Here is a 23,161-nt window from a genome sequence, read left to right as displayed (position 1 = left end):
AAGTTATTAAACAAAACTGGCCCCAACAATGAGCTCTGGGGAGCACCATTTGTGACCGGCCGCCAACTGGATTTAACTCCGTTCACTACAACCCTTTGGGCCCGGCCATCCAGCCAGTTCTTTTTACCCAGCGAAGAGTGCACCCATCCAAGCCATGAACAGTCTTCCATAACATTTTATTTCAAAGTTTTGGGCTGATATTTCATTAGAGAAAAAACGTCCGCAAATTCTTAGTTTAAGAAACTAACACTGATATCTGCTAATATAACTTGAGAAATATTAAGAATTACATGGTAAGTTTTTCTAAATTTAGTAGTTTTGATATTTTGTAAATTGTGTGGATGCTCTGCTTTTTTTTTTAATATTAAAAAAATGTTGAAATCAATCATGGAAAATAGCAAAAACTTTGATCTACTTTCTTCTCAACACAGTATAAGCCACAAAGGAGCACATGATTTAATGACAAAAAGATGCATCTGATAAGATAACAATTTGCTCAAGGAGAAATCTGGGTTGCGAATGCAGCTGTTCCAAAAATCTAAACCCACAGGCAAGAAATTACTTATTTTTTGTACGCGCTATATCCATAACTACTTAGATAAACTGGTGATAGACCCCAGAAAAGTGCACCAGATAGAAAAGTACAGAATCAGGGCTACTTCTAGATCGAAAAGAAAAAAAATTAAGACATAGTAAGGATTCCCACAAACTATTGTTGTGAAGACTGAATCAAAAAGATTTCAGTAATTAGACTGTTCAACACAGCATCCTCCTTCATCAGTGACTCACTTGAGAAAAATATCTTTTTATATCCCGATTCAGTTAATGTACATGATTGTTTCGTTCCCATATGTAACAAGTTCCATGGCACTGACATGGACTACTTGGATGCTCAAAGCTAAGGGCATGCAGAAATGTTCTCAGCCTTCAGTTCTTATTTCAGAAGTCTGGTATTGCTTTTAAAACACAAGCTCACAGAGGGAAGCACACGCATATTTTGGTGTGATTGCACTGCCTTCATGTATCAGTATTGGCTAGTACTAGGATAGTGACACTAGAAGTTTAAGATTAAGATGACTTATTAGTAACATAAAAAGTAGACAAAAATCTCCATATATTGTGATGTGCTCTGATCAGTACTAATTAGTCAGTATCAGGTTCAACATCAGCAAAATTAACTGAATTCACTTATTTTGTAACATCAGATCTTTTTCAAGGCGAAAATGTGTGTACGTAGGTAAAATAGCAGAGAGGTATTACCTGGCAATTCTCTATTATTACAGTCAATATTACTGCAAATCCATCTGTACAAGTAGACCCTAATGCCCGCATTTCTCCCCAATGACGTTTGACTGCATGTGTAGATAAGAAAACACCTGCATGGATCACTTAGCAGGATCAGTCTCACAGCAGGGAGAAAAAGCCAGTAAGAATGCATGTCTTCAGGACACTGCATGCTTTCTCTGTTGAAACATGCAAACTAAAAAGCATGAAATGATCTTGGCTGCTCTATAGCACACAACTGTGTGAGTAACTCCTTTTACATTGGCCATGGTACCTTGCCATCAAGTTTTCAATATGCTAGGCAGACGATCCCTGATGATACTAGCCAGCCTGCATTCTTCTCATCCAGCAAGGAGTCAGCAAGACACAAGCAACACTCTGCTGACTTTTGCAATTCAGATATGCTCGTGGGTTGGGAAATTTTGTATTAAGTGGAAGAGACATAGCTCTGCACTGAAAATTTTACACATTTATGTCTTTCACAGGCCTAAACTTACAAAAGGAGCACCAGCAAAAGCCCTTAGTATTTCCAATGGTACTGGGTTGACCAAGCTCCTCTTGCACAGAAAGTGTGTAAGGAGACTAGCAATTAGTCTCCTCAACCAAAGAAATGAGAAAGGGAAATCTGGCAGATGTTGGCCACATCTCTTTACAGGAGACACAGAAGAGCAGCTGTTACAGCAGGGATTGTAGGGATTTCTTGTGAAAGTCGGTAGCAGATGTCACCATCTGCTTCTGCCTTCTCTATGAAATAGAGGCAACAGAGAGAGTGAAAGCTTGTTAAAAAAAGGTAACAACAAACCCCACAAATTCAAAAGATATCCAAACGTATTTACAGCGAGCAAGGGAACCTCTTACCCCTTCCCCCTGACAAACCTGTGATCCAGATGCACAATAAAAGCAAAGAACACTCCCCATTCTCTTTAAATCATGATTTCTTTTCATTTTAATCTTACTACATGTACTTTGACAACATTCAGCCTGCAATCTAACACCTAGCCATTTCCTCCCCGGCTGAAAGAGATCACAGAAATGAGCAGTTGTATCCTTTCCCTCTGGCTATACAGCAATGGTCTGATGACAACTGCTTTACCAGGCTTGGTATCAGACAAACAAAAATTCCCTACTGAATGATCTACACAATGATGTCATGTGTGGAGGCAAAGTATTTATTACTTAGGGAAAAAAAAACCCCAACAAAAACCAAACAAAACTTCTGTTCAGTTGTGTCAGGAAACATGCTGTACATGTTTGTACATCTTGGCAGATAAAGATCAGATGAGGCAAGCAATGAAGTGGTTAACCAAATCAGAAAGTTATCTCAGACATCCAAAGGCACATCTTGTAAACCTGAGAAAACTTCTTACACAGAACTGAGGAGAAAAAAGTAAGGGCTTGTCTGGGAAGAAACAAATGACACTGTCAACAAGTAGTTTGCTTTCTCACTCAGAAAAAAAATGTATTAGTGAGATCCAGAGCCCAACAAAAGAACAGGAATCTTTCCTGTGGTATAAAAAAGGCTTGGATTAAGCCCCAGCTTTCCTGAAAACTAGACTTGCTAATTGCCTCACTCATCCACTGTCAAAACCATCATCACACTGAACAGAAATACCTTTCCGATATTGCTATAGGGCAGACATTTCCATACTGGTAATACTGGGAGCCATGTTCAGCCACCACCAGCAACTTGGTGGCTGCCACCTCCCCCATTTGGTATTCCATAATGTTGTCTTGCAAACAAACAAACAAACAAAAAAAAAAAGAAAAAGAAAAAAAAAGATGCAGCATTCTGGCATTCTGGGAAAGTTTTTTATGTTTTCTTTTGTTTGTTTGTTTTTGGAAACAGAGGCCATCTTGTCTCTTACTACCACCGTAGAGAGCATTTTGCTTTTCAGCTAGTGTCATATTTAGAAAATAAATAAGCTTCAGAAATGGAAGATCCCGTTCTCCTTTAGCATTGCCATAAATCAGGAAACACTTGAGCTGTACCTGGATAAAATTTATGAAAGTAACTAAAGAAATCAGCTTTAGCAAGGTATACTGCTAATACAGGTCTTTTCCCCAAAGCAAGCAAATTACCAGACCATTACTGGAAGTACTATGCCAGACCCTCGGCTGGCATAAATCAACATGACCCTATTCACTTTGGTGCAGCTGTGTTGATATATGCAAGCTGAAAAGCATGTACTGGTCAAAAAGTGATTTTTTGATCTTATAAAACTATAAAAGTGACTAAGAAATGAAAGGCAGTATGTATAATATAAAGAAAAAAATAGAAAAGAAAGTACTACAGAAAGGCTCAAAGCAGATGTATATTTTAAGATCAGTCTAACATAGCCACTCATTTTACTCTATATGAGATTTTAGGTAGTATTCTCTGTTGTTACATACACATGTATCTCTTGAGTATGGACCCAAGTGTTTGCGCAATTTAATAATGCTGTACTATTCCCAAATTAAGACGTAAGGCTCAGACAGTGGCTTCAACCAACCTGGAATTTATCACTGGTGTTTTTTGTAAAGTCACTGTGACTGTCATAACATGAAACATCAGACTTAAAAGCAAGTCCACACAGCGAACTTAGGTGTTCAGATTTGCAGTATGGTGCCACATCTTAACTACTCCTGTTATGGTCTTTCTCTTATAGAGCAAGACAAAAGTAGAAAAATCAAACGAGCTTCTCAAAGCCAGCACTTCTCTCAAGCCTTGGTAATTTCAAGAAAAAGGAAACCTCTTATATTAGACTTAAGCACTCTTTACCCTTATGAAGTCTGTGTAGATTTCCCTATTATTATATAGGCTACATGAGATTAGGTACTGGTGCTCCTTTCCGAGTTAAAACCAGGAAGGCTAAGGAGAATAATTGGTATTCTGAAATAAGAGGTGTATATTCCTAAATTCCTTTCTCAGGGAAGCAGCACTTGAGATTAGACAGTTCTCATTTTCACTAGGCTCATGTATTGCTGCCCCAGCAGTATAATATGTGAACACTACATGAAGAGAGATCACGAAGCAAACTCTTTACAATTGTCTGTTCAATTCAGCTTCAGTGACCAGCTCCTAATAGCCACTTGGCAGACAACTGCAATTCATCATCCTTCACCATGAGTAATGGTACTTCAAAGACAAATACTTCTGTATTTGAGCACAGTCCACAACACAGGCTGCCAGGTACCAAAAATGCATTCTGTTCATCCTTACCATTGCCTTACAGTGTAACACACCTCATGGACCCCTGCCTAGAAGAAATACTAGGATTTGTCTCTTCACAGTCTTTCCCTATAAAAACATTCACTCTAGGAAGCTTACAGAAATTTTCAGATGTATGATTAACACTTTAGATAAGGTGAAAAAATACGCACTGTCTGCCAGTACAGATCAACTCTGCACCTCAGGAAGCGGCACTGCCACAACCTTCTGCTCTTCACTGATTCCCAAGCATTATGCTTTGTGTCGACAAGATGCACTTAGTATCACTGTCTGTGGGTTGTTTTATTTGATCAATTCAGTGTAACACTAAACCAACTGGAATAGTAGTATGTAATATTGGAATAAAATACGTATTGGTTTATTTAGGTATTCCCAATCTCTGAAATCTGTAGATTAAAAAAAAAAAAAAAAAGCCAATCCATAAGGCATTTTAAAACTTCCATGTATATTACCATCTCTGCATAGGAATTAGAAATCCCAGTTAAATCCTCTTTTCCTCCCAAAGCGCCTTTGCAGTCTTCAAAAACATTAGGAAAGTGATGAATGGCTATTAAGAAGCAACTTCAAAACCGCTTTTCTTCTATTTTCTTCTCTGTATAGATTTTCAGACTTTCTTCCATAAAAACACTAAGCAAATGGCACTGGGCTATGGTTACTATTGCTTTCATGGCATGTACTCCCACTAAGGCAAACAGAGCCAACCGAAACAATTTCTAAGACAAGATTCCTGTTTGTGGCATAAGGGGCTTAAAACTGCACCCAGGCACATACGCACAACCAAAAGTACAGCCTGAGACTTCAAAGCACAGACTTGGGTTCTCCATGGGGACATTAAATGTGTTGAAAAGAGACTTTGGATTGGAAGCTCCATTGCAGCAGTGTCAAAGCTGGAACAAATGTCAGAGGGATCAAAATAGCAACGAGCACTGAAGTTTTCCTCCTTCAAAATGGCACGAGCCTATAGAAAAGCAGCACAAATGATAAATGTGTTCCTATAATTTCCATCTCATCTTGTAGCTCCTTAGTGTTACTAGAAATCATGCCAAGCTAATATTTGTCATTGCATATTCCCTCATCCTTTATGTTGGTCAGAATGTTTTAATTGCATAATGGTAACTCAGAGCAATTTGGACATTCGTTAACAGTGCACCAAGAATATATCACAGTGAACTGTTTAAAAGAAAGCAAAGTATTAGGGCTTCTAAATGAAACAATCTAGTGAAATTGATTCTTTTTTAGTTTTGAACTTGTACTATTATCTGCTCCAGTGAAGTGATGCACCAACTTCTACCACCAAGTATTTGATGCACCACTTACTGTAAATGCTGCCTACCCAGTGTACTATGAGGTTTTGCAGCTGTGACTCCCAGACTGAAATCAATATTTAAATCCTATTGACACCGACTCCTTTTTTCTCTTCTTTCTTTTTTTAAGCCGAGTTGCAATTATGGTCTATTTTATATTGGTAAGTGTGATTAAAATTATTATACTTTGTGCCAGGCTGTAATTTATATAATTGCATTCCTGTAAAACTTGAATTTACTTTTCATTTAGAAACAGACCACAATAAAAGGCTTCTGCACTGAGAATCCAGTTTTCTGTGTTAATTTAAAGTTTAATTTTAGAGTATTTTCTACAGTCACAGTACTTTAAGGGCAGAGGAAAACTGTCATTGTATAAGAGACTTTTAATCAGTCATGGACTTTTACTCAAACTAAATACCAGTATTAATTGTTCATAAAGTACTGCAAGAGGAAAAGAGATGATTAAGTGGAATTTAAGCTGCATTGCTATTAAGGATTAAAAAGAAAGGCATTTTAAAGCCATGTGTTAAAAGCCATCTTGTCAGAACGTATGGGCCATAATCCACAATTTTTTCAAAATACACCAGGTTGTATTCATTAGTCTTATGAATTTAGAGAGTCTATTATTTCTGCCTCTTAATTTGACATTTATATGCAAATAAAAATCTTGAGTACAAGTCACACCTGAAATTGCATCTGTTATACAGTTGCCCACCTAAATGTTTAGAAAACCTGCCTTTTAATGGGTCGTTTTAACATTTTAGCCGTAACTTATTATTAAGACGGAAAGAAAACTCAGGGATGTTACGACGTTACTGCAGTCTCTCAAGAGCACTGATACAGAAAATCAGATACACAAGCCTCCCCTCAGTGTCAGAGGGCCACAAAATGGAACATGATGCTTGAAAGGGAAAGCTGCTGTTCTGCAGGCTCTGAGACTGCCAGGAGGGCTGCATTAAATGCCGTGAGCAGGCTACGAGTCATGACACCCTCCCTACAGAATTTTGGCAAGTTTAAATGAAACCTGTGAATCCATTGTTTCATTTTTCCGGTCAGATGTATGCAAAGTTGGGAACAGTTTCACATGGATTTTCTAACCTCTCCTGGGGCTTTCGTGATTGAAGAGGATGCCATTCACAGCAAAGAGATTGTAGGCCTCTCTGAAGTTCACCACAATCCAGTAGGCATACAGTTTTGCTGCCCCTACAAAAATAATTTTAAAGCGTTACGTATATCCGCTCTGCTCGTACACTGCTCAGACAGACACACATACACATCTCTCTCACACAGGGTGAAGTCCACATTTCAACAGCGGAGTGCATTAGAATTTGCTTCATTCCCTATAGGGGTCACATTTCATATGGAAAAAATATCCAGCCCAATAAACAGCAGCTGAACGGGAAAATACTCCTTTTCTGTGCAGCCTCTGAACTGGCGAGGAAGCGTTAGGGCACTTTCTCGCTTGTTTTCTTATGCATACTCAAGCGTAGCACTTTTTCTTTTACAATATAATTAACACAGCCAGAGCGTGTGAAATATGCCACTGTGGTGACCTCTGCTAATGAAAAAAAAATTCCTTTGGAGGAATAAAAGCGAAAATCTTGTGTCTTAACACTCAAATTGATTTGAAACTTTATCACCAAAGTCCTCCATGCACATTGCTTTAATAAGTGTTTCAAATTTCATGCGAGTTCATGAAGGAAGAAGTGAGCTCTTGGGAGTTTTCCATTGAGGCAACAAAAAATATGAAACCTTATCACTTCAGCGGTATCTCACAACCCTTTGTGAAGGAAAAGCCACCCTTCCCCCTCTCTCTACAAGAGCTCTCTACCTCTGAGCTGAATGAACACGGTCTTGTGAAGTGAGATGCTAATTTCCAACCCCCGGGCAATGGCAGCAAATACTTTTTATATAGTAATTCATCAAGGTATGCCTCTCGACATGTCTAGTCACTTTAGCTCTATCGTCATTCTAATCTCACACCCAAATGACTTCAGCCCTGAGACATGAGCGGGAAGAACAGACAGACAGACACTATACACCATCAGCCATCCTCACCGTAAGGCGATCTTGGGTAAAAAGGGGTGGTCTCCTTTTGTGGGATTTCTTGCACTTTTCCAAAAAGTTCACTGGTGGAGGCTTGGTAGAACTTCACAGAGTTGATAAGGCCACAGGTCTTAATAGCATCTAGGAGCCGTAAAGTGCCAACCCCATCAACGTCAGCAGTATATTCTGCTAGGTCGAAAGAAATCTTGGGGAGAGAAAGAAATCAAAAGCCACCAATTTTACTAGGGGAACCAGAACATGCTGTGATCATGCACAACGAAACAAAGTAATACATCACTTGTCACACACCATCTAGACACTTTTGCCCAGAGTAGATGCTCAGTTTACAAAAGTACCCTCAAAGGATTTCTAAGAATAAACAAGCAGTTCCATAAATAGCAGAACCAAAGGACTGGTGTTCCCTGATCTCTCTCTCAGGATTATTTTCCCATGTGAAGTAAGGGGTAAGCCTCCCGACAGTGGGAGCATTATCAGGCTCTCTCATCTCCACAGCTGCCAATTTTCACAATATTCACTTGGGCTTAATATCTTTGACACACTTGAATTTGGTTAAAATTGTCCAAATTATATTTTAAAAAGAATTCTAGGTTAGACAGGCAGCAGGACAGCATACACATGTATTAAAAAAAACCCACAAACTTTAAACCAGGTCCAAAGTTTTGCAGTTTAAACACACATCAAAGACTGGAGATATCCGTTATCAAATGAGACTCCCAACCCCACCTGACTCAAGTGTACCAGTGCTGTGGCTTTTGCATGGAGGTTAGGGGGGTGATGAAGTGGGAGAGCAAAGGGTGGAGGTAACCAAAAGAATCTCCTTCAGCTCACATATCCTTCAAAGTGTGATAATAAACTCATGCACACAGTTGGGCCAAGACTCCTCTTTCTCTCCCCACTCCAGTAGTTCTCAGTTATCTTTACAACGAGCTTGATTGCGGCTTAGGCCACAAGACAATGCTTGAGTCTAAGTTTTCAGAGTGCTTCAAAAATATATTAATTCTATTCCTTGCAGTCACAGAAGAAAACTAAAAACTGGAAAAAGTAAGCTGAAGGTAAGAGATGTGTTGTGACCACCCCAATCTTCAGGCAGGAGAAAAAAACGTTCGTAAGGGAGCTCACTCTGCTTGTTTGGTGGGTACAGGCTGGTTGTTTGGACATGCTGGCAGAGCTCCTGGACTCTGAAGAATTTTCTCCCACCAGTGCCCATCCCAGAGGCATGTTCCTCCCTCCTTCTGCATTCTCTCTCCAACCCAGGGATTTTGCTTCTGTATGCCAATTTTTGAAAAAATATTCCCTTTTTATACTGCCAATGTTATAAAGAAGGAAAGGGGAATGGACCTTTAGAACAATCTTCTGCATTGCCCTAACTCAAGGAAGAATTACTCTACCTATGTCCCCTCTGGCTGATGACTGACTTTCAGGAACGAGCTCTAGACTGATTGCAATGTTACAGTCTCTTTACATGATCTAGCCTAGAGGTGTTAGTGAGACACTACTAAAGTCAGATAGTACAAATCTATGGTCCCCCCTTCATTAGTCTTCAGTGATAGCATAACTGCTAATGGAGTAGAAGGTAAATGACCCTAGCTGGACAAGCTGAGCTATCACAGCGAAACCAGTGGGAAACCTGTCACTTACTGGGTATTTTTTCAGGCTCTCTGAAGATTCAGACAGATAGCCCTGTATTCATTTCTCCTGTTAAGCCACTTTCCCTATTCAGTAATCACTAGAGGTTTAGGGCTTATTTACACAGCAGATTAAATAAAAATAATTAAATTAATTTGAATTTGCACTTATGGTTAATTTAATATAGGTATGAAATAATCTAAATTGTGTTACTGTGCTCCAAAATAAAAATGTTCTCAAAAGGTTTTCATCTGAAATAGCTAATGGTATGACCGAAAACAAACTTTACTTTTCTTTTTTTTTTTTAACCAAAAGAAAAAAAATGAAACCTGATACTTTGGCTTGTTAACCTGGTATGACCCAGCTGAAACTGAGCACTGATCTACTGAGAAGCGCTGAGCATTTTTTGTTTTAAACCATTTGGCACAAAGATGACAGCCACTTAAGATCTCTCAGCTTTGCTGTCAGAGTAACTCTTGGGAAAACATCTTAATGAATAGGTGATACAGTCAATAATGCACTAATGAACATAAATTAGTGTATTTACCATATGGCTAGCACCTTCATCTATTCACAGTAACATCTCAGCTCTCTAACTAAAGGCAAAACACTCACTAATTGCAGCAAAACCAGCAATTTACCTATATTAAGGTATTGTTTCCAACAAATAACCTGCTAAAAATATCACCCCAAAATGCAAATCTTTGCTTACATATTCTACTGCAAAGTGAACGGCACATGTAACTGAAGTGGTCTTAAATCAGAGATCCCAGATTATAAAATCTCTTAACCAGAGCAAGCAATGAGCCTGCAGCAGCAGCACTGAGAACTGCTCTCCCCGGCTGATGCAGAGGCCAGTTTCACAAGAGATGCTTTTCCCTATTGCCTTATGAATGACCTCAATCTTCACCTAGAAAAATCACTCCCTGGGGTGTGAGGTAATTGTGCCTCCATGCTGGCCAGGTCTGAGTGTCCCCGAGCAGAAACCACCAGCTTTGTGCCTGTTTGGTGGTTTTGTAATGCGGACTATTGTTCACCAGGGACAGGAGTCAGACCACTAAGCTCATTCCATTTTGCAGTGCAGGTTAGACTAGTATGGCATTCTTGAAAAATGGTTTTATCCACTAAAACCTTCAACACCAAAAATGCTGGACTGTTAAGATGCTCTGTGTGGTGTACAGGCAGTAGCACGGCGAATAGAGATAAATGCATGCTGGATTTTAATTTGATTCTAACTCAAAATTAACAACATAAAAGTTTTATAACTGGATTGAATAAGTAGTTACAAATGAAGCAGGGCAGAGCAGGAAAAGGTGCTGAATTATCCATTACCACATTATTTCCCTCTCCTTACACATGTTATTTTGTGCAAGACTAGCAGGAAGACTGGAGTGAAAAAAAAAAAAGATAATACAGGGACCTCATTAAGAGGGATGTGCAAGAGAGAATTGACATGCATGCACAACACAAAAAAAGACCAGGGTCTGAGCTATAGGAACCAAATATAGAATCAGATTCAATAGATGTTACTCATAGAAATAATCTTCTCTGATGCACTGAGCTCAGTGGGACTACCTGAGACAGTAAAAACTTCATGGAAATGATTGCAAAGGCAGGTGTATGAAAGCTAAAAACAAGCCACACTTTCTGAAAGATTAAACATTTACCCAGTGGAAAAAAGAGCTTAGGTAATACCTACAGATGAGAGTTTTCAAACATCCTAATTTATGACAACTATCTTAAGTGCCTGAATTAGGAAGCTCATCTCCCTGTACACCAATAAAGACAGTGAATAAAGCAGAAAGCCTAACGGAGATGCTCTTGATCTTGCTTTGGAGAAACTATATACACACACTAGTTTTTTAATTTAGCTAGCTAAGACAGATGCTCCATTCTAACCTCAAAAATCCAAAACTATCAGTTACTGTCAACTGCATAAAGCAAGCCATGCAACTAACAACTGTTTTTGAAGACAACACCAGGAGTTTTTGTAATGACTGGAGTAGGGCAAAGAAGCTTCTTTGCCTGGCAGAAACGTTAAAACTGAAAGTTTTTTCAAAGAGTAATGAAGGCAAGGATCCAATACTTCTTTGCCCTCTTTGGACAGACTTTCTGACAATGGGAAAGCGTGACATACCAACAAACCAGAAATTGCCTACTTGGAACATGTTAGTCTGAGTGACCTTGGCACTCCCTTCCCATGTACAGTGGGGACACTGTGCTTTTGCAGTTGTCATCGTTCATCTCTGGAGACACTGTGAATGTATACGCTGAAGATGTGACTATTTATTCCATTCAATAGGTAGTGGTAACAGTGTGTCATTAGAAGTGGACAGAACAATAAGGAGACACTTAAATCCTTGGTGAAAAGTACTTCAGTTCCAGGTTTTCTGGTCCTGAACAACTTGCAGAATTGCATCAAAGAATACTAAAAAGGTATCCGACTCCTTACGTACATGGGACTTCTATATACTGAGTATCTTCACTGCTGGATTCATCCCTAATATAGTACATTTAAAATACATTCTTGGGCAAGTAAAAATTTCCACAGCAAAGCTTACCCATACGATGATAAAATTTTCTTGAGAATAGCATAGTTTCATTAGTTATAACATTCCTGGAATCACAGGACACAATACGAATACACTGGACCACATTATGTGTCTTCTTTCACGCGGCTCCAAGAATTACATTGAATTTTGTGAACTGGTTTCTACTTTTTGAATTTGAACTCTTGCTTTCCCCCTGCATTTCTTTCTTTCTTTATAATTGCCAGATTCAATCTCTACAAGAGATTTGAATTTAATAGAGCAATGTTTTAAATATGATGTTTCCCAACTGATCATTCAAAACCAAGCTTAGCAAGGTCTTTAACAAGATTTAAAAGCTTACTGAAAACTATCTAAATGAAAACATATGGGTCTTACCCTCCACAAGAACACATTCCTATCATGTCTATGAGTACTACATACAAGCCTGAAGACTTAATAAAACTTGCTTCTGACCAACGCGTTGTCAACAGTGGTGATATTCTGAAAATAAGTATCAAATTAGCACACACAGAGGTTTGGCTTTGTAAGATACTTCATCTCTGTTTTGTCATTTGGAACAATCAAACAGATGGACTGCAATCATATTAACTACTAGCTTTCAACCAAAAATAGCGTGTGCTAGCAGAATATGCTTCAATGCTCTACCTAAGGAATATAAATAACGATTTGGAATTTCATGTCCTTCTTGCAGCCTTCTCAGTTTCAGTAGATGGGATTCCTGGAAGGCTGGTGTTATAAGAGGGAAGCTTATGTGAAGCCCCAGGAGGAAATAGGATAATACAAGTGTAAATTATTATTCTTTCACTGTAAAAGCAAAGGTGGCTAACCTAACTATAACATTAAAATAAGCATCTTTGCTCTCTTGAAAAAACTAACAGCAGATTCTTTAGATTTATCAGAGTAGAAGATATGTATCGGGTCGCTTTAAGCATTGAGACAGGTTTACACCTGAGAAGCAAATCACAAAGTGGAAAAACTGCTCAGAAATGTTTCAAGTCTCACAAGTTCCACAGTGGTTACTTTTCTGTATTCTTTAAAATCAATTCTGTTTGCTTTGAATATTCAGTGTGCCTTGCACTGCCAATAAAAACCACTGGGATCACTTATATCATCTCAGTAAACAAACTGCTCAACCCCTAGGAACAGGCATGTAAAGCATAACATTCCAGTTGCTAAATCTAATACAGACTATGGGCCAAGCATTCCTATAAAGTTCTAACACACTGGAAAAAAAAATAATCCTAGGGATTTTAGGAAATCTAAAGAATATGGGGGGAGCTGGGCGGTGTCAACGGGATGGGGAAGAACCTATATATCTACAAAAATGCCAGGCAACCTTCTAGGAAAACATGACAATTCCGCTTCCCCTCAACCCCTTAACTCATAACGAATGCTTAACTCATTGCCCACTCACGCAATAAAAGAAGTAGTTGAAAGATACCAAAATCTCCCAAACAACTGTGTATTTTTTGTTATATAGAAAAATAATCAATTCAATAGCTCTGAACTGCTTATTACTAAGCAACACTCTTGATATCTTAAAGCTGTATTCAACTTCTTAGCTAAATAGAAATTGACTGAAAAAAATGACTGAAATTCTGGATAAAAATAATATGCCTTTTGTAGATTTATCTTCTTTCCTACTTCTTTCCCTGTTCTCTCATTAATAAAACCGAAAAAAATAACGTGATCTGAATAAAACTAGAGTAATTTAACAACATGCTTATAAACAGAGAATTAACAAGGAAAAAGTTTTGTAAGTCAAAGCAGAAGTCGACATTTTTTCCTAAAATTCATGTTAACCCAAACTACGGACAATATTGCTGCAGCAAGAGAGCTTGGCTAACTTGGATTTTCAAATTATTCGTGATGCAAAGGAATAAGCAGTGCAGCTGATAAAAGATGCGTTTCTCTGCCAGTGTTTGCATTGAGGTCCCAGTGGTTGAGTTCCGCTGCAGCTCTATCACACTATGGACTGCAGGCTGAGTGACGAGAGAGACTTCTTGAAGTGGTTAGAAGTTTGGTTTTAACATCAGTGGGACAGTACTCCACCTTCACCTCTAAGTGCGAAGAAGCAAAAGAAGTGAAACCAAAGTGCAAAAATAAGCTATTTGCTGTTTAGGGATCTTAAATGACCCTCCATGATCTTCATGTTCTATAACCTGCCATAAACCACAACAGACTCTGCTTCAGGGACCAACTCAGCCTTATACAAGTAACCCCAAAGTGGTTTCCATTACACACAAGAAAGAGGAGCTTGAATGTAAACCTGTTCATTGCCCTAAACACACACACATGCCTTTGCACCTTCAAAAGAAGCACAAATGAGGGGTGAAGCAGAGTTGAGTTCATTCATAGCTCCCCACCATTCATTTCCCCAAGTATATTGAGATCTGGGAAATGTGTGTGCGGAAAAAAGGGGTGGGATGAAGTTGAAGCCTCACAATGAAAGTGTACTTCTAAGTCTGAAAAAATTACTCATGATAAACAACAGCAGCAAAACCATGCATCACCTTTCACTACATCCCCAAGGGTCAGGCACTGCAGAATGCAGAAGCAGCTATTACCTTTCAGCTCCACGAGCACTAAACGTTCATGAACAGCTAAATTATACTGCTATTGCCCACACAAGATACAAGAAGACTGCTGCTAGACTGCCTGAAGTCCCCAACTATCTTTCAGTTGAACTACCCTGCAGCAGAGTCTTCCCTACGGGGCAGCAACTTACTTTGTGCAGCTGAAATACTCAAGGATTAGGGGCAAGAGGCCCCCTAACACACTCCACAGTGTATGCTCATGTGGCAGCTTCTCATGGTTTGGCTTGGGTAAGTTTTCCTTATAACTCTCCTCCTGATTAATTTCAAGTTCTTGATGCAAACTCTCTGAAATAATCTTTAAAGAGAAACAACTTGGCATTATTAAAACAGGCTTCCTTTTTCCTTTACTGCTTGCTTTTTGTTGGGGGAAAAAGAGAAAAAAAAAAAAATCAACCTGAAGCAGAGAATAAGCATGGAGGAATATTCCCTGAGTAGTTAAAGTTTTATATGTATCAGACTAGTAAGGGTTGATAGTTGGATTCGTTATTCAGTTTCTTTAAAAAGTGACTCCTCCCTGGCAAACTGCAGGTGCGGTTGTAAATCCAGCCCGCAAGGTCATCACATTCACCTTTGCCTTTAAAGCAGCTCGCTGGTATATGCCTGACCAGTTAAGAGGTATAGAAGAACCACCAGTTGCCTATTATTTTCAAAATGTTGATGCCACAATCCTTAAATTGGTATATCCATTCTCCATTTGAATAAAACAAAGTCTCCTACATCCTGTACAGTTGTCTTGGCTGGTGACTATTGATTGAAAGGTGTTTTTTGGAACAGATCTCCAAATAGACGTAACTTGTAAATTGTTTATTCTTCTGCTTATTAACTAGCTGATTTAGTGGATTAAGAGATTTTAACAGGCTGGATTAAAAGAGAGTTGCCCAGAGACAGGTCAAAAGGCAATGGACACAAGTTGAATCGTGAAAAATTACAATTAGATATTAGGAAAAAAGTTCACAACATGGATAGTCTAACACTGAAACAGGTTGTGCAGAGAGACTGTGGCATCTCCACCCTCAAAACTCAGTCAGATACAGCCCTGAGCCACCTGCTGTGGGCTGGTGCTACTTTACGGAAAGAACTGGTCCAGATGACGTTCGGAGATTGCTCCCAAACTAAATTATTGCACAATTTTAAGAAGACAAGGAGATGGGATTACAGCAGTGTGTTTCGATGTTCAGACACGTAGCACCTTCCAAAGAATAGAAAGTGGATGTACAGTGTGCAAGAACGAGGACTGGCCCTGTAGAAAATCTGTGATTTCTACTGGGGGAGCAAAGAGTTGTTCACAGCAACTTTTTGGAGGGACATAGTCCAACTTGCTATTCATCATGTCTCCTCCACAGAAGAGCTTCAGATAAAGGAATGCTCAGATCTGATAGTAAAAAAATACCAAAGCGGAGGAGGAGAAGGAGGAAGGATATCACAGAACATGAGATTCAGTATGGCCATAAACCTTTGTCACAAAAATGTAACCTCCCCATTAGTTTTGCTTATCTTCTCATCCATTTGTTATTAATTTGATGGAACTGGGGAGTTGTCAGGGTTATGTGATGCAAGGGATTTATCTTGCAGAACAATCTCCAACCCACTGTTCAAAATCTTTAGTTTCAAATTACAGAGATTAGAAAAGAAGCTTTTAAAAAAGAAGCATTGATTCTTTATTCCTTTTCAGCATGATTTTGTTCAGGGATAGTTTCAACATTATACATGTTTACCCAAGCTTTTAAGCGCAAGGCACACGTGGCAAAGCCAGGATGGGTTTCAATGTTTCAAATTTTGTAGCTTCAATGGCTAGTGACACTGTAATACCCTAAAAGCTTTCTTACATACTGAAGTCCAGCTGTGCCAGAAGCTTTAAATGCTATTTAGCAGAAAGACAAAAAGGGGCAACTTGCAGAGTCACTAGAGAACATTCAAAGAGAGATGTAAAAAGATAGCCAATTCATTTCGCTTTATACGTACCAGGGGAATAGAGAGCTATGAATAAAATGCATGCAGGGAATGCAGTCACTTTGAAAGAAATGGCACCATTTTTACTCACTTTCAAATATAAAGAAATGAATTTAAAACATACAAGTTATTTAAAATTCTAACATGACAACTAGGTTATAGTATTAATAAGTATTTTTTTTTAACTTCTGATGCTTTTTTTAAAACTTTCATCCTTGCTGCCTTCAGAACACATAGAAAGATGCTCTGCACAGAAGTGATAAAAACATCATCACAAGCAAAAAGAAAGAACAAAAGAAAAAACCCCCACAAAAAACAACAAACCTTCACCACCTATCTGCTTTATGATTTTTACAGACTTTCAATAGATGGCAAGATAGATATTAAATTAAAGCAATAATCTACTACAGCACAGCTTTATTGACAACAGTCTCTCCTCTCTGCCTTCTTAGCCAACAAGACTGCAAAACATGATTTAACACAATGGACCTTCCCAAATGTTGATACAACTCCTGTGTTGCCTAGAAGCTAGAATTACCCCAATGCTTTGCAAATGACTACCTTCTCTGACTCTCTTGTAACTCCTACTGATGCATAAGGTAAAATTTTCCTAGGTTTATGAGCCCTGCCACAAGCCTTGCTTTTTCAACCAGAGAAAAATTTTCAGCATTTATTATTTATCACTTAAGAAGATTACTTCCCAGACTACAATTCCTCATGCCAAATGGCATCATTTTAGAAAGCTTAGAAGCAGTTCAAACAATGGTTTCTCGGGTACCCCTGAAGTACCAAAAATGCTCCTCCCTCCATGAGGAAATAAATTTAAAATAATATTTCATATATGGATTTTTTGACAGATTTGAATATGGACTAGGGTCTTTTTTCCTTAAGGGTATTTAATGTGGAAATAAAATGCAGAACCTTTGTAGAATAATTTCCTCAAATTTTTCAAATTCAAGTAAATACAAATTTAAAACTAGCTATAAAATGGTAAATTTTTTAAACAAAAATAAAATTTTTTGTTACTCCCCACCCCCCCCCCCCCCCCGACACATTATCTACTGGCAATTTTCTGACCAGTTCTCCAAGTTATATTTGTCATTATTTTGTGTTTGGCTTTCTGTGCTATATCTACCTAGTAACAGATGTAGCACAGCTCTCATGATAAAAAGATGAGAAAAACCACTGACTGCTGGTTAAGTCCTATAAGTCATTCTGACCAAGCTGCGCACATGAATGCTGAATGAAGCATCTATAGAGACCGACACATACTTCATTAAAAAACCACTTTCTATAATGTTTAACAAAAGCTTTTACCTCTTACTCTATGGAAATCTCTGTAATTTTTCATTTTCTAAATTTAAAAGTATTTTCTCCTCCTCCCAACAACAAGAATTGCTATTTCCTTCCTTACAGCTAACTGGGGGTTGAAAGAGCTTCCCTACTTTACAGGGATATTGCAAGAAAAAAATGAATTAGATGAATGTGCATGTATTACTTGTTAATGGGACCATAAACCCAATTAGATGGACTACCCATAAATATGCCTGACTCAGCCATTCAGTTTGAAAGCTAAGGGTGCAGACACAGCCAAGTCACTGCAACAAAACAAGTTACTATTTCTCTGTGGAGCTGAGGTAATGCTATCTGGAAGCACTCTTAAACCACTGCAAATGCAAGATAAAGACATTTATTTTAGCTCTCTCTTACTGTCAGCTACTCTAAAATCAAATCACTTCATTCATCACAGCCTAAGAGTGGACAGGTACCTCAGCTCTGACCACATATTGCAGCTTGTTACTTTGTGGTGCTTTGGTTGTAGCTGAGCTTTCAAAACAGGTAGAACTTCAGGGAGACAAATGAGAACATGAAGTTTTAAGGAAATGAAGAAGTATGTGCATACACAGACACACAGGGAAAAAAATCATAACTTCTTGTTTTGGGCACAACTATCTAGGGAACATCCTCTGCCCTGAAGTACCCAGGGGTTGCAGAGCTCAGAGTCCAGCACCTGCATCAGTGTGGCAAAGGAGATGCAAAGCACTCCGTCTCAGCAGGCAAACAACATCTGCCCCCACTTATGCACTCAGTTTATTCTTAAAATACTTAAGTCATATTCTTCACAAAGATACCACCCTTAGAGAAAAGTACTATAAAAACACATCTTCTAAACAAATTCCATCACTTCAGAACTATTCCTGGTCCACTAACTCCTCTCTGTAAGTCCAATGTCTCCCCTCATTTGCCATCGGTACTAAAAGTGATTAGTACAATGCTACACCTCCACAGACCTAGTTCTACTTTCTGGTTTGCAATAAAGCAACCAAAAACTACACCAACTCCTCTTTAACTAGAATGTTTTCAGCATACCTCAGACTTCTATGTAATCAATTTCTGAGCCTTTTGTTCATTTTTACTGCATGTGTATTAAGGATTAAATTGGGATGCCTAATTGCATGGGGCAAGCTTGAATGGATATGTATGTACTGAAAAAACACATGCTCCCACAGTCGCCACCTTCCCAGTTCCTGCTCCAGTACCCCAGCAGGAATGACTGGGAGAATGAATAAATATACAAAAGCATGTCAAGAAATAAGTCACCAGGGTTTTTTTTTCAGTTTTCTTTTGAACAGGGCAAATAATTGCCTTTTCTTCCAATGCATAAGGTCATTTTCTGTTAAACTTCACTCTAAAATCTTAATAAAAGGACAATTCCAAAATCAATCTTTTTTTTTTTCTCCACAAAACCAGCAGCATTCTTTTTCTTTTACTTGTTCTTGAGAACAGCTGAAATTTAAAAACATTCTTTAAATAAACACAATAGTCTGAGGTTTGTACTTGCCCTGAAAGAAAACCACCGAATCATTAAAATTTATTAAAATTACAACCAACAAACTAAAAAAACCCACCCCACCTTGAAATGCTAAAGTGCGTGAACCCTAGTAGATGAGCACTAATACCCTCACCTGTAGTACATGTACAGGCACTACATACGATTAATTTTAAGATCAGAGTATTAATAGCATCCAAAAATACAGTAGCTGATAATGGCTTTGTTGGGAATGATGTAATAAACCTGTAGAAACAGCTTTCCGTAAACTCAGGGTAGTAACACCTAATTTTAACTTTCCATTTCAGGCAAGACGGGGATAGCAATAATTACATACCTCAAAGTGGACTGTGATAATTCTTCATCCTGTGTAGGAAGCTACAGGAGTGGAATACACTATTATCACCACCACCACCAGCACTCAGATTTTAATGTGGTTGTAATACTTAAGAAACCCTGAGCCTTACACCTTCTCCAGTTGCACCCTTTCAGGGACAACACTGTTTTCTATGTGGTAGTGAGCACTCTGAACTCAAAGGCAATCTCCCTCATAAAATGTTCTACTTAATCAACTCATCTGCCTCAGAAGGATGTGGGTGGCTAGCTAGAAAGAAACCTGTGGGATGAATCAGAAAAAAAACATGTGTCTCGACAGGTATGTGGGGTTAAGGGGGAAAAGGCCAAGGGGCAGAGAGCTTAAAGGGATGAGACCCTCTGGTTAAACTTTTTTACTATTTTTCCCTTTTCTGAACAAGCAGGATGATACTCTCAGGAAATAAATCAGTTTGTTAGATTTTCTGCTGGCATCCCCTTTGCCTTTAGTTTATTCTTATATTTATTATTGACCACTAAAGCCTCTCCACTACAATTCTTAGAAAACAATGTATAGGCATTAATTTTAAAAGCCAGCTTTGGCACTCATGAGGCATGGTGATCATAAATCAAAGCAGAACATTGCAATTGATTTGTGTACTGTAATCCACAACACCAATCTCAGCCCTGTTTTTCACCTATCTCTTGGGTTCTGACACAGAGAAAAGGACTAGGAATAACACCTACTTTTCACTTGAACATCAAGGTAAACCATTCAGGAAATAGGGATGTGGTAGTCAACTAATCACATAAAACCAACAAGTTTGGGAGTTTCCCCTCTCGCCCCCACGAACAAATATATATTACTTTAGTCCACCTGACTGTGCCCTAAGACAGCATGGAAATTTTTGTCTCTTGTAGCGCTAGAAGTGACAAGAGACCATACTGACACCTACAAGACAGTGCTCCTCTTTGTCTATACTACAGTGTGGCATCCAACGTGCTAGTAAACCGCTCCCCAGAGCAGCTTTGAGTAAGACTTGACAGGCACATAAAAAGCTCCATCAGCTTTCAAAGTGAATTTTGCAGCCTCAGGATGAGGCATGTTGGAAAAGCAATGTGAAAGACAAGACCAAGTTGCCAAAATGTAGTGAAAAAATCATTGGACACGATCAGTGGGAACATCAAATCTCACAAATAAGGTGAAGTCTATAGAATTGTGTACGGCTGCATTTTAGTTTTAAAAAAATGTGTAGCTCAGGCAGATGCCAAGTCTCTATTGTATGCAAATATTTTATTTCAATTAGCACTTTTCAATCATGCTTTTTCTTTTCTGAATGACTCATGGATATCTCAGTCAAGAAATGGCAGGATCATAAGCACATGCCAACAGGGTGCATTTATCTCACAGAAAGATAAATGTAGAAGTAAACATGTAAATCTATCTCAGGATTTTTTCAACCTGTCTTCCCTTCCAAAAGCGTTTTCTCTACATGCCTGCAAGCCTCTATAGCACAGCATACTCAGTTTCCATGTCCTTCCAAGCAAGCAGTATTCACAAAAATTTAGCTGAAACTAAGGAAATTGTGTTTTCAGAGCTTGTCGATCAGGCAGGAAAAAAAAAAATTCAGCCTACAAGTTTTATCACGCTGTATTAAGCCAAAGAAGAGGTCACGATACTAACTTGCTCGCAAATGCACATATGAAAAGGGGAAATCTTTATAACTTCTACACACCACTGACAGAGTCCTGCTGCACAGGTCATTTATGAACACTGATTGTCCAAGAGGGAGACGTGCTGAATAGCTGTGAAGTATGGCTGGATGAAAAAATACCGCAAGTTAAGATCCGTGATTGCACACAACACTGACATAAGCTAAGAATGCTACGTCTCATGTCTGCAGTAAGAGTTTTAGTTAACTTCCAGAGTGCTGACCCCAAACTGCTTTGGGGCCCTGAGCATCCTCACCTGGGATACAAGAAGTTCTGTCAAGGAACTGCAAGAATATGGGGAGAAGCGTACTGGTGCTGCCTGTTAGCCAGAGAAGCAGAGGAAATTGCAAGTGTCATATGGGAGCTTGGAAACAGTAGTTAATTTTTGATCCTGCATCACTAGTATATGCCAAAGAAACTGTGCTGGGAAGGTTGAGAAATGTCAATAGTCAATGTTGATGAAGAATTCTATAATTGGTAAAAAATTTAAAAGTTTTGGCATGAAAACAAAACCTCAGCAAGTGTTTCACTTTCCACTCCTATAGATTTTAACATATCTCATGATGCAAGAGTGCTCTCTCCACAAACAAATTTAAGCTGATGTTAACTGCAGTTGCATGTGAAAATATGTATTTTTAATACCGGTTAGGTTCTAGGCAGTAATCCCTTTCTCAGAAACTGAAAGATTTAAATGAAGTCATGGTTGCTAAGTGCACTATTCAGCCATATATCATGTTCTCAGAAGTACAAAGACTACTCAAGGGTGAAGGGTTTTTAGAATAAAGTACGAGTTCTGCATTAAATACAGAACCACCATTATATAATTTTAGCATCTTGCCAACATTTTTTTTTTTTTTTTTGAGCAGGAGAAGGAGGGAGAAATAAGGAGGTTGAATGGAACTAGAACAGTACTGTTTGTACCCTGGTGAATATTAGGGAAATGATAAATGATCCCTAAGCACATAGACTGATTTATGCAATAAAAAAAAATACGTTGGGGTGGAGCCTTCGTGTGAAAATCTCATCCTTGGACAGCTACAAGGTATGAAATGCACCCAAGTGTCTCAAATCCCTCAGGGCTGCAATTATCTCATGATAACCACACCCTCAAGAACTGTCTCTTTTGCTCCTCGGTTGGGTGGGAGGAAAAGGAAAGGGAAAGAGGTGTAGTTCTGATTATGAAAAACAGAAGATTGATAGTTTACATTAGTGAACAATTTAAGCTCAAACTATTAAGAGTTCTCATTTTTTCCTAATTAACAGCATGAGTAAAAAGAAGTCATGTCTCATGTCAGTGTGATAAAGGAAAAAACAGAGATAAAGAAAAGCCATTAAGACAAATAAAAGTCAAAAAAGCCACGTATCCACATAAATAAAACTTGTCAGTAGCTCTCAGTTAATATAGTCATGGGATTAATAAACACAGCAAACAAAATGCAATTAAACCTCATTCTGCAAAGGCTGTTACTCAGAAAATTCAGATAAACTGTGCCATCCTTAAACCTGCAACAGCATTTGACTATCCTACCCACATACAGCAACTACACCTTTTTTTCTCTGCTTGTAGTGCTAAAAGATATCATTAGAGAGCACTGAAGTTTTACACTCTCTGTATTCTCTTGTAAAAGTCTAAACTCTTTGTAAAAAAATTAAGTGGATAATGCTAGGAAGTGTTTTATTAAAAAAAGTGAGAATCAAGCCATTTTAAATTTCTG

General features: G+C 38.5%; 1 protein-coding gene across 1 annotated transcript in view; it reads right to left on the bottom strand.

Moving 5' to 3' along the window:
• Positions 1-23,161, bottom strand: part of GMDS (GDP-mannose 4,6-dehydratase) — a 444,874-nt gene that overhangs the window by 252,888 nt on the left and 168,825 nt on the right. Inside the window, exons 5-6 of the mRNA XM_059815329.1 lie at positions 7,858-8,050; positions 6,898-7,002 (exon numbers count right to left, since the gene is read on the bottom strand). Coding sequence (XP_059671312.1) covers positions 6,898-7,002; positions 7,858-8,050 — 298 coding nt within the window. The remainder of the gene's footprint in view (positions 1-6,897; positions 7,003-7,857; positions 8,051-23,161) is intronic.

Source organism: Gavia stellata, chromosome 3 (assembly GCF_030936135.1).
Source record: "Gavia stellata isolate bGavSte3 chromosome 3, bGavSte3.hap2, whole genome shotgun sequence".
NCBI classification, from domain to species: Eukaryota; Metazoa; Chordata; class Aves; order Gaviiformes; family Gaviidae; genus Gavia; species Gavia stellata.
The sequence above is the reverse complement of the archived record's forward strand: the minus strand, read 5'-3'. Positions and strand labels throughout refer to the sequence as shown.